This window comes from Gymnoscopelus braueri, assembly GCF_963280865.1.
Source record: "Gymnoscopelus braueri genome assembly, chromosome: 12".
In the NCBI taxonomy this organism is placed as follows: Eukaryota; Metazoa; Chordata; class Actinopteri; order Myctophiformes; family Myctophidae; genus Gymnoscopelus; species Gymnoscopelus braueri.
This window is the reverse complement of record NC_137614.1, coordinates 5,187,393-5,199,594: the sequence shown is the minus strand read 5'-3', so window position 1 is coordinate 5,199,594 and position 12,202 is coordinate 5,187,393. Positions and strand designations below refer to the sequence as shown.

General features: G+C 39.9%; 1 protein-coding gene across 2 annotated transcripts; it reads right to left on the bottom strand.

The window, feature by feature from the left end:
* Positions 1-280: 280 nt before the first annotated feature.
* Positions 281-11,482, bottom strand: LOC308097190 (glucose-induced degradation protein 8-B homolog). Of its 2 annotated transcripts, none has more exons than XM_080444849.1 (5): positions 11,326-11,482; positions 10,415-10,545; positions 7,786-7,982; positions 4,295-4,492; positions 281-4,185 (listed from the first exon to the last, which is right to left on the bottom strand). In XM_080444849.1, exons 2-5 carry the CDS (start codon positions 10,536-10,538, stop codon positions 4,012-4,014), a joined length of 693 nt encoding a protein of 230 aa, XP_080300975.1. In that variant the 5' UTR covers positions 10,539-10,545; positions 11,326-11,482; the 3' UTR covers positions 281-4,011. The 2 variants fall into 2 exon arrangements, with proteins under 2 accessions (XP_080300975.1, XP_080300976.1); XM_080444850.1 differs by having other exon boundaries at positions 10,415-10,542.
* Positions 11,483-12,202: the final 720 nt, after the last annotated feature.

Sequence of the window (12,202 nt, the reverse complement as noted above, 5' to 3'; positions counted from 1 at the left end):
TGTAGTTACAGTAAATGGCCTATATATAGTATAAATCCATGTAGTGACCACTGCCAGAGAAACTACTGTATGAAGGAGAAGGGTTAAGACTGCGTGTAAGAGCGTTTAGGGGAAACAAGTCAGACAAGTACAACTTGTGGAGACAACTTTGAAGTACAATGCCAAGCACAGATTTACATAATTTGCATGACAACTACCTGTCACCACTCTGCTGCAGTGGGTTTCTATGGCCCTGAGAAGTTCACACCTAAAAATAGAGCAACATTGGTATATGGTTCACAAAAGTCATATTTATTTCAATAATTGCAAATTTTGATCTTATAAACTTTGAATAATAAAAGATGTGAGCTTTCTGGCTATCAATATATCCATTATGAATATCTATAAAGACAATAAAACCTTGTAGTAAATGAAGGATGGACATCTAGCAGCAGGTATTAAAAAAAAAGAAAATGCCCAGACAAAATAAACAAGCATGGCTGATTAACCCATAAAAAAATCCAATAAACATTTTACATGCGGCAAAAACAAATTAAATGCTAACTGCTTTGTACAAGTCATATGGCAAAATTAAAAAGGTACATTTCTTATCATAATCCTTTACTTAATCCCCATATTCACACAACATTCCAAAGCTTATTTCTGACAGTACTAATTTCCCCAAACCATTTAACAAAAAGTTTAAAAAAAAGAATGTCTGAATGGGTTTTAATATAACATATGATTCATGTTCACACTTACAAACATATTGATGCACCTCCTCCGCAAAGGGTGGTTCACCCAAATAATTACTTATTTTCTATCGTAATTGATAGAAAATAAGTAATTTTTGGGGGGAACTCCTCCTTAAATGAAATAACACAAAACTACAAGGCAGACCTTCAGCTAGTTTTCAAAGACAGAGAGAGGAGGCATTATAAAGAATTTCCAAAAGCATGTGGTTAATTCTACCGCAAATTCAGTAAACAAAAGGCATAATCTAAAAAGAATATTATTAAAGTGTATTCTTCCATTTGATAAAAAATAAATGTCACATTTTAATTACTGTGATAAGAAACGTTTCAGATTTCAAACTTAAGTTTCTAATTTGGAACAAAAAAGGACCACAAGACCTCTGGACCCCCAATGCGGCTTTGATCAATTCAGAGAGTCATCATATCGTCTCAGTTGGGTTGGAAACCTCATTATGTCCAAAACTGTTACTCTTCAGGATTCCAATTCAAAAGTAGCAGATCTACAAGCTCGAAACGCGTCGCTTCGCGCCGCGTTTCGAGCTTGTCGATCGTCTACTTTTGCTTTTGTGTGACGCTGTAGTATGATCAGTAGGGCGTTAATTTACGAAAAAACACAAAAAGTTTAAATATGGAGATAGGAGGTTTCTGCCCGACAGCGACAGCGAATATTTAAAGGAGTAGTTCGCCCCCCAAAAATGACTTAATTTCTATCAATTACACACAGCCTGAAGCCTTGAATTCATGGAGATTATTATTTTTTTTGTCACATTGCTAAGCCAATAATTTGATGACCGGCGGAAACTCTGAGTCTTTGAGTCTCCTACAGACCGCTGGTCATTAAATTATTAGTTTAGGAATGTGACCAAAACAAAAAAATCTCCATTCAATGCTTCATTGGGTGTGTAATTGATAGAAAATAAAGTCATTTTTTGTGTGAACTACTCCTTTAACCATTACATTTAAAGGCATTGAAACACAGAAACTGCCAGACACTCGCACCGTCATTGTTCACATTGTTTACCCATCAGATGGGTGTGTCCAAAACCTGTCCATCAGTGTTGCCAGGTCTGCATAAATAAGCGACTTTGGGCTTGTTTTCCTGTAAAGTCGCTTGTAAATATTGGTAGCAGCTGGTTGCGGTTTCACGGGCTTGTTTCTAAAGTGTAGTTGCTTATTTGGGCTTGCTTCAGTTTAACCACTTTAACCCTATACATCGGCTATTTTCAAAGCAAATCGCGAAATAAATGTAAAACATCTGGAATGTTTTTGAAATATTTGACAACACAAATCTTGTATTTGCGTCCTTGGCACAAAATATTTTTTGATAGGGGTCCGCGGCCAAATACATTAATTTGGGGGCGGGGTCTTTGAGATGAAAATGTGTGAGAACCACTGCCCTAAAACAACATTAGACGATAATGTTCGACTGACCTGCCCTAGTCGCTTATTTTGGGCTGGTTTTCATAGACCTGGTTGCTTTGTTTCTCTCGCAAAATCTGGCAACACTGCTGTGTGTCACAGCTCGGTTCTATTTTGGCGCGTCGACACGCAACACAGAATGAGATCGAGCCAGAAAGGTGAGTGTGTGTGTGTGTGTGTGTGTTTTCACTCGATTGACTGTGAAGGAAACACAGGTCTGCTTTTAAATCAAACAGACGGCGTGACGTGTGTCTTCAATGAGGCTCTCAGTGCATCAAGGCCTTTAGATTCCCCTCCATCCTGACCAGGTCTAAATTTGGGCTCCAAACATTCCACTGTAGTGATGTGGGTTAGTGATTCTCAAACTTTACAGGCCACGACACCCTAAAATAATCATATTTGAACTGGGGACCCCCCAAAATAATCATATTTGAACTGGGACACCCCCCAAAATAATCATATTTGAAGTGGGGACCCCCCAAAATTATATTTAGTTTGACTCGGTTCAACAGATAAAAATTGTTTCTCAGTTAATATTTGATTTTTTTTTTGGTATAGTTTGTTGATTAATGTTGATGCCGTAATGGTCGTATAATTATTATTATTCATTTTGTTTTCATTTTAGTCCTTAATGTGCAGATACCCTGTATTCACTTATACTGTATGTTGGTTTGTTTACTGTTGAGTGAGAAAACTATGTTTGCACATAAAGCAAATCACCCCCAAAAAGGAAATTCATTTTGAAACCCCCCTGGGGATCCCGAGCCACAGTTTGAGAACCACTGGTGCAGATTTAGTAGCTTCCACTCTCATTAACTCATTCAGTGCCATTGACTTCACCAACGTCACGTTTTTATAAGCCCAGGGTGCCAATGACGTCACCGACGTCATGAAAAAAAAATCTTTAATTTTTATTTTATTTTCAGAACCCAAGATATCATGATTTGAAGATTTGCTGCTCCATTCACTTCTTGTTTAACATCTTACTGAAAAAGGCTGTATCTCACTTCCTAAGCACTTTTTTTTTACAATGTATTTTTGGCTCTGGCTCTGGCCAAACTGCCAGAAATAAGTCAGGCACTGAATGAGTTAAGACAAAAACACGAATGGCTTGGCAGAATAACAACACATCAATGTTCTTCTTGTCTTAAAGAAGCGTCTAGTATGAACCAACAAGGATAAAAGCCGTCAGTTTAACCACTGAAACCATTAATACTTGGTTGACCGGAGTCCCCCAGGGGTCTATACTGGATCCTCCATTTTGTTCCCCCTCTACATCAAATCTCTTTGCAGAAAAGAGCCAATCTACAAGCTCATCAACGCTTGTCCATCGGCTGTTTTTGGCTAATGTTCACCACCAGAATAGGCGACAGAATAGGGTTCATGTTCTGGATGGGCGATCATGGCACACATTTTCTTTTTGATCCAATACCAAGTAATATCAGGGCTAGGATCCTGATACCGATGCTTCTCTTTACATAAAAAGGGCTGGTATTTTGTATATATCTACAGTAAAAATGGGTAAATGTGCCGTAGCTAGCAAGCGTGCCAGTGTGTGCCAGGGAGAGGGCAGAATGAGAAGTGCCGTAGTTCCAATCCGATGCGTTTATTAAAACAACGTAATAAACCCATGGTATCATATGGTATTTTAATGTGGGGATCGATTCCGGTTCTCCCTAGTTCACGTGGTTAAAAGGACAGCAAATACTTGAATGCACAATGAATGAAGTCTTAGCTGTCATTAAAGCAAAAAACTATAATAAAGTATCCTTATTTCATACATATACATGTTACCTGGTTATCACACAGTCACTGACTGATCATAAATAAAGGGGACGGGGGGACGGGCGGGTTATTCTCACTTGGGGTCCTCGATGGTTCCTTTACTAAGGTCAGTCATTTTGGGATATTTGACTTTCTTCTGGTCCAGCTCATTCTGGGCCCATAGGAGCAGCTTGAGCAGCTTGGCCAGTTTGGGTGTCGACTCACGGTTTTCATAGTCCAACACGGCCTGGTTCACTTCACTCCAAACCTAAACAACAAGCACAAAGTCAGTCAGAAATCTTAGTTTTAACACTTAAGTAAATGTACTTAGTTACTTTCTACCACAGGTGATCGCCAACCCACCGTACCGTACGTACCTTTTGCCTCTGCATCATGTTGAGCAGGTCTCCGAAGGGCGACTCCTCAGGATTGTCGAAGGCCAGCAGCGCCAGCGTTCTCTCCATCTCTGTCAGGCACTCTCTGCTCTCCTCCCCCTGCTCGGCCAACTGTGTCTGAGCAAATTCCAGCGCTGACTCAGTCTCCCTTAGCCTGATTAGTTCAATCAAGTGTTGCTGCTGCAGATGCAAAAAATGAAGAGCAGAGACTGTAAGAGCAGTGATTCTCAATATTTTCTCATTTCAAGGACCTACAGTTTGATATTATTAGGCCACAGGCCCTCCATTTGATGGCATATTTTTTCTCTGGGAGGCCAATCTTTACTGTAAAATCTTCATTTAACCCATTAATTCTACAAATGTCTTCTAAATCATAACAGTTTTCTGAAAAACTTATCTATGTCAGTCAAACCTTTTCATGTCAAATACAAAATGATATGTAAACTGCTCAAAAAAATAAAGGGATCAAAGTGTTCCCTTTATTTTTTTGAGCAGTGTATTTGGCCGCGGACCCCCATCTCAAAATATTTTGTTCCAGGGACCCCCAGAAGCAAAGATTTGAGTTACAGATGTTCACGATTTTTCAAAAATGGAAGATCTACAATCCTCAGTGTTCATTTCCCATTAAGGCTTGTATATCAGCTATTTTTGAATAGCCAAAGAAATCTAAAATGAGACAGATGCTTTCCTAATCTAATAAGGATGCACCAATTGTGAAAATCTGGGCTAATGAGGGGGGATATGAAACAACCTTTAATCTAACATTATTTTAGATGACACATATTCTTTAAGTGAAAAAATAACTTTCAAATGCCTTTTGTGCCTGCCATACATCTACAAAAAACATTGTCCACTGCCATTGGAGAATGTCATCTTTTTGCTGACAGCAGTCTAGGTAATAACAATATTAATAAATATATTATTTGATTCACAATTTAAGCAGGCGAGTTGAAAATGAACATATTCCTATTTACAGCAATGGCTCAGGGAGTGGCTCAATGGGAAGAAAGGCTTGTAAACCCACAGCTGTGAGCCGCACACAGTGCAATTAATCTTAAAAGCTCAACTGGAACTGCAAAGGCAATACAGCAAAGGACTTGCAGAATCCTGGCAAAGCAACAGAGAGCATCATGCATTTAATGAACTTCTATTCCATTGCAAGAGAACACAGGGGTTGCCTTTATCACAGGGACCCGGGTTGACACACTTTGGGATTATTTATTTCCCTAGTTCTAAACCTCAATCATTGAACCCATTGCAAAGTTATGTTGTTCATATATTGACAGAATCCGTTTTGTTTGTGTTCATTTATTATATTGTTAAAATTGCTAAAATTGTGATTCTGAAATCACAATTTTTGCCACTCAATGAATGAAAAACACAATTTAACACCACTTTAAATGCCAGTGGTGTGTGCCAACGTCATAGGCTCTATGCACAGCAGCCATATTGGAAAGAAATTGGGCCTCTTCCTTACTTCATTCACAGGTCTTAACAATGATACTAATGAAGGCTCTGTTCCATTCTGGTCTAAACAGAGTCAGGGTGCTGATATTGTGCATGTTGGCTCACTGGAAACACTCTGCTACACCAGTGGGTCTCAAAGTGTGGTCCAGGGACCCCTCATGGTCACCGGCTTCGAATGCTATCAATGCATTGAATGGGAGATTATCACGTTTTATCAGACCATTGAATGGGCGAGTAGGCGAGGAGTAGGCGATATACGGACCTACCCGCGATTTGTCAGACCATTCATTGGGCGTAATCAGGAGCTACTGACCTACTTGGAGGCGGAGCAGTCCCCACGACATAATTTACGATTCTGTGCCTATCGGTACATAACTCCAACGGCGCTGAGTAGGCTCAGGTGAACGTCACACCGCTCAGGACGGCAACTCGGTCGCTTTAGCTTCCTCGGTGGTCCTTCACGGGGTTCCAGTTCGCCTGAGACTGCGCGCCTCCGTCATGGTCCGAAACCAAAACCGAAACTGAACTATTTAAGTCATCTCCGTTGGTAGGTCAGTATGTCTTGATAACACCCAATGAATGGTCTGATAAATCGCGGGTAGGTCAGTATGTCGCCTACTTCGCCCATTCAATGGTCTAATAAAAGGTGATAATGTCCCATTCAATGCATTGAAAGCATCCGAATCAGGTGTCATGGTTCCTTGAGGTGGTTCCAAATGGCCCCTTGCAGGTGTGCAACTCTGAGAGTGTTTGTACACTCTCAGAGTTATGGGGGTCCTTGAAATAAAAAAAAAACGTTTGAGAACTTTATTGGTATGAATCATTGGTAACACCTGTGAAGGAAGTATGGAAGAGGCTGAATTTCTTTCTCATATGGCTGCTGTGCATAGAGCCTATTGCTGTAGTGTATAGCACCAAAACTAAGCACCTGAGATCAAACCAATGTGAGATTTTAGAAAGAGACACAGACTAGTTCCAGACTGGATCCCAGGAGTCCCAGACAACCTTTATACTTAAAGGACAACTTTGTTTCTTTTTTTACAACCAAGGTTTATGTAATTAAAGTAAATAAAAGATGAGTGTTAATTTTTTTTGATTTACTGCTTTCTATAGTTTTAGCGGTGGCTAAATATGTATTTTTTTTACACAATAACCCGGCGTTGTCTTTATTATTATTTACAGTAGCTCTTCTAGCCCCCAATAACTCACATCTGGCCATCAAAGACCACAGGACCTTTTTTATTGTGTAAAAAAAGGCATATTTAGCCACCAGACAGAATGCCCCCCCGCCCACTGTAAAAAAAGATCGCTAAAATTGCTAAAACTATAGAAAGCAGTAAATGAAAAAAATATATAACACTCATCTTTTATTTACTTTAATTACAAGCTAAAATATAAACCTTGGTTGTAAAAAAACTAAGTTGTCCTTTAAGACCAGATCACAAGAGCATCTGACCTTACATTAAACGACTGTTTAATTGACTGTAGAATCGGCCTCAGGTCTTAACCCAATAAGACCTGGGACGCATCTGTGTCATTTTTTGATTTGAGCTAAAAAAGCATTATTTTACACTTTAAAAAAAAAAAGATCTACAAGCTCATAGCGCGCTATGAGCTTGTAGATCTGCTATTTTTGGAAAATGTGTGCAAATCTTTGAATATATCTATTCTTTTAAAGCAAACATTTTTTATTCAAATCTTTGCTTCTGGGGGTCCCTGGAACAAAATATTTTGAGATGGGGGTCGGCGGCCAAATACATATTTTGGGGGTCCTTGACATGAAAAAGTTTGAGAACCACTGATATAGAAACATACGTTTTTCAGAAAACTGTTGGGATTTGGAAGACATTAGCTAAGAATCGGCCTCAGGTCTTATGGGTTAAAATGTTGGACTGCTTCCACACAGACACAGCCTCCTTTGTCTGTTTGCATCGCTGATCATCGCTGATCATGAAGTACGAAGAACCACTGGTGTGGTGTCACATGGCATGGACAATCCCACTCACCTGGAGATGGAAGTACAGGTATCGGTTGGTGTCCAGTAACTCTGGGTGTAGACTGTTGATGAGAGCGATGGCCTCCTGGATCTGTCCCTTCAGAATCATCTCTCTGATCTTTATCCTCTCGTCCAGAGAGTCCAGGTCCACGCTGGGCTCGATCCCGGACTCCATCCGGAACTTCTCGGCGGCCTCCTTAAAACCCTCTTCAAACAAAAGTTTAAAGAAGGATGAGTAACTCTTTAATAACTCTGAGCGCTTTTTCACAAATGCTACAGAAATCTAAAGTTAGCAGAAGCTGAACAGATAACCACACACTAGGTTTACTCCATTCTACCAGGGAAAAGTTCAAAGATTTAAAAGATTGTGTTCGTCACATACTCATACACGTGTACACAGACAGACTACGGCAGACTGTGCAACTAGTAAGGTTCCAGGGAAATATGTTTTAATGAGGAGGACAACGTTTTGACGTCGTCCTCCTCATTAAAAAAAATCCTGGGGGCTTTATTAACAGTGTGCGGACTTCCCTTCTCTTTCTTCAGTGTACGTATTGTTGTCCAGCGCCTGTGCTAATGAATTTTTGGGTGTGTGTGTGCTTTGCCTTGGGATTCTATTTCCAACAACACAAGTAGGCAGTTGTTCCACAATCACCAGAACATCTACAAACGGCTATTGTCTTTTACTGCCTTTTTTATATTTTGCGAGGAGGTGCCTCTCCTTTCTGCTGCTCACCCTGCGCCTCCGTACGCCCAGGGGCATAGCACCAAATTCTGGGCCCTGGGGACAAAGATTCACTGTGGGCCCCCCTATGATTTTTTTTCTTTAAAAAATACCAAAAAAATACTTCTTTTTTTTGGGGGGGGGGGGCCTAGTAACTCTGTCCCACTTACACCCCCCGTGACGCCCCTGCGTACGCCAATGGTACAATGAGCTTTGCATCCAGTTGCGTCTGGAGCATTGGTTCTCAAATTGACCCCCAGAGGTCCTTGAGGAGGGAGTTCCAGGGGGTCCCCACCTAAATGATAGATGGTTAGGAAACCAAATTGACCCTTATTGGTCTGTAACTCTGAGGATGTACAAATGGAACCAAATGGACCCGTTGCATTTGTACACTCTCAGAGTTAATTTAACATTGATTATACAATATAAATTGGGGTCCGAGAGATAGAAATGACATTAAATGGGGGTCCGTAGCCCTGATGCATGTCAAACTGGGGGTCCTTGAAATTAAAATGGTTGAAAATCACTGTAAAAATCTTCTCTTATGGGGGTCCTTGGCATATATTTTCAAATGGGGGTCCGCGGGCTAATAAGTGTCAATTTGGGGGTCCTTGACATGAAAAAGTTTGAGAACCACTGGTCTGGAGTACTTGTTACGAAAACAAAAGATACACTGCCACTAACTTCCGTCATGTCATTAGGGGCGGCCATAGCTGAGTGGTTAGTGAGCCCGCCTAGGGAACCAGCTGGCCCTGGTTGCCCCAGGTTCGATTCCAGGCTATCCCAACATATGTGCCGATGATATGAAATTTGTCCCTGAGCAAGACTCTTAACCCCAATTGCTCACAGGTTCTCATTGGAAACAAGACCGCAAGGACTTTCATGAACGACCTGTTAAAAGGAATTATCCTTTATCCTTATGTGTACGTGTGCTTGTCACACACCTGCAATTCACCAAGTCCAAATGGGTTTCTGCTTTGAGGCAGAGAGAATAAAGCAACCAGGTGCTCACCTGAGACATTTAATTGGATTAGACTGGGCACTAGTGTAAAAAAAAGAGGGAACAGCCTTTATTAATATGAGGCCGATACCAACATGTTTTGACCTACAGAGGTCTTCATCAGGGCTAAAATGTATTTCTGCTTTGTTCCATTACATGAGTTTAAGAATGAATTAATTATCAAAGTGTATTTGCCCCAGACTCCCGTGCAGAGTAATGTAATAGTATCAGCTAAATAGTAGACCTACCAATTCAATATTTAGCTTAATACAGCTGCCAGCTACGTGATGCAAACTTAAATGAACGTACATAACTAACCTACTTCAATGTAGGTGCGCTTACACTTGACGCCCCTTGAAACACTGACAATGATGCTCCTATCAGTATAAAATAAAAAAGTTATAATACTAGTAATGTACTACTAGTAGTAATACCTGGCACTTGGGCAAGAACATCGCTACATGCCTAAATTGTAATTGTATAATTACAGTGAATGTGTAAAAATGTGTGTTGAGTGACCATAGGCAATTTAAATGTTTAACGCGGTGGTTCTCAAACACGGCCACGGATCCCCTTCTGAAAATATGTTGTGCCAGGGACCGTCACTTACATACAAAAACATAGTTGATGTATATAATGTTAAACTGGTTAAACAGATTTTGATGCTACATTAAAGAATTTTGCTGGGGACCCTGTGGAACCACGTTGGAACAATAGATATAGTATAATAATACAATTCAGAACTAAACCAGGGAAGGAAGGAGCACACTGGAAATAAGCTTTACTGTGATTTATCATTTTGACGAATAGTGTATGTATGTACGTATTATGTTTATGCATATTCATTTAGTCAATAAAGAAACAACCGCTTGCCTGGTGGTTACTGAGGTAGGATGTGTGTGATATATAGCCTACCTGTCACCAGATAATTCATAATGAGTCGGTTCATGTCAGCTCTCTGAATGTGTACATTGTTTAATTTCTCCATCCACTCTTCTTTCGTGATGTCTTCTGTCTTTTCAGCATAACTCGTCATCATTGAGCTCCTGGAAGGTTATAAAGAATAGTTATGAAGGTTGTGAGAGAAACACTGACACAAAATGTACCTTAACACCCATACATTTATACGGTTATAATAATAAAGATTGTGTGAGAGAACGACTGCAGGGTCACAAAATGTACCACAACATAGATTTATACCTGAAAGTTATACTGAAGACTGAGAGAGAAAGACTGACAGTCTGACACCGCAGGGTCACAAAATGTACCATAACACCCATAGATTTATACAAAGTTATAATAATGGAGATAGTGAGAGAAAGACTGACACTGCATTCTGCTGGGTCACAAAATGTGCCAAAACACCCATTCATTTAAACCTGAAAGTTATAAACGAAGACTGTGAGAGAAAGACAGACAGTCTCAGACACTGCTGGGTCACAAGATGCATCGCAACACCCATACAGATTACACTCCCACCCCCTCAAAAAAAAAGAACAGATCTACAAGGCATCAACGCGTCGCGAAAGCAACGCGTTGATGCCTTGTAGATCGGTTCTTTTTAGGGGGGAAACAACGCCCCCATGCGACGGAACATAAGTGAAGCCTAAAAACAGAGACAGCCAATAAACAGCTGCTTCACAATAACAAAAACGCGCTAATACATCATGTTAATAACAGTCAGGTGTTTCATTAAAGTAGGATCATTCATGTTTACTACATTCACTGACATTTTGATTTCCAAAACAACCCCCCCCCCCCCTCCTCCTCCTACAGAAGGCTACATCGTTAGCCATGTGTTTATTATTATTAGCTTTAGAACTCACCGTGCAAAACGCAGCGTCCAGCTATTATTATTATTATTATCCCGTGCGGCGGTGAAAAAGAGTCAATAAAACAATAATTCAACGGATACGTGTTTTATTAAAAATTAAACGCACACGGTCTATTATCAGCCTCTTAAGCTGCTCCAGCTAGCTGTTAGCTGAACTACAACACTAGCTAACGACACGGTACTCTCGCGATACGCGAGAAGTGAGGATACGGAGCACCTGATTGGTTGGTGCTATGACGTCATGGTTGCCAAGGATCAGAGTGAATGACTTTATTATTATTTAAATGTATGTTAAATGTTATTTATAATATAAATCTATGAGTTATTAGATTTTAATCTACATATAGTATTTATAATATAAATCTATGAGTTATTATATTTGAATGTATATCATATTATTTATAATATTAATCTATGAGTTGATGTGGGTCGGGACCCCCACATGGGGGTCCCCAGATGACAGTGAAGTGACAATTTAAGGACCTTTTTAACCTTTTTTTTTTAAATAATAAATAAATCAAAGAAAAAGACCATTACTGCATCAAAAGTAATCAACAAACTAACTGGTCAAACATTGGCCAAATTGTCAAATTATATAAGAAGCAAAAAGTTTGAAAATAGCCGATCTACAAGCTCACAACGCCTCGTTGCGAGGCGTTGTGAGCTTGTAGATCGGCTATTTTCACAAAATGTATCTGTGGAACCGAGTCGAACTAAATCTAATGCCTCAACTCCTACAAATCAGGTTGGGTGGTCCCCAGTTCAAATGTGATTATTATGGGGGGTCGCGGCCTGAAAAGGTTGAGAACCACTGGGCTATACAACATATTTATTATATAAATCTATGAATTATTATATTTTAATAATAT

Bases quoted from the DNA above. Each gene is read 5' to 3' on its own strand.
- LOC308097190 (XM_080444849.1), bottom strand. From the start codon at position 10,538: ATGATGACGAGTTATGCTGAAAAGACAGAAGACATCACGAAAGAAGAG. The intron at 7,983-10,414 runs GTAGGCTATATA...TTTTGTTTGAAG, and splicing joins TATGAATTATCTGGTGACAG to AGGGTTTTAAGGAGGCCGCC. The intron at 4,186-4,294 runs GTACGTACGGTA...CTTGTTGTTTAG, and splicing joins ACATGATGCAGAGGCAAAAG to GTTTGGAGTGAAGTGAACCA.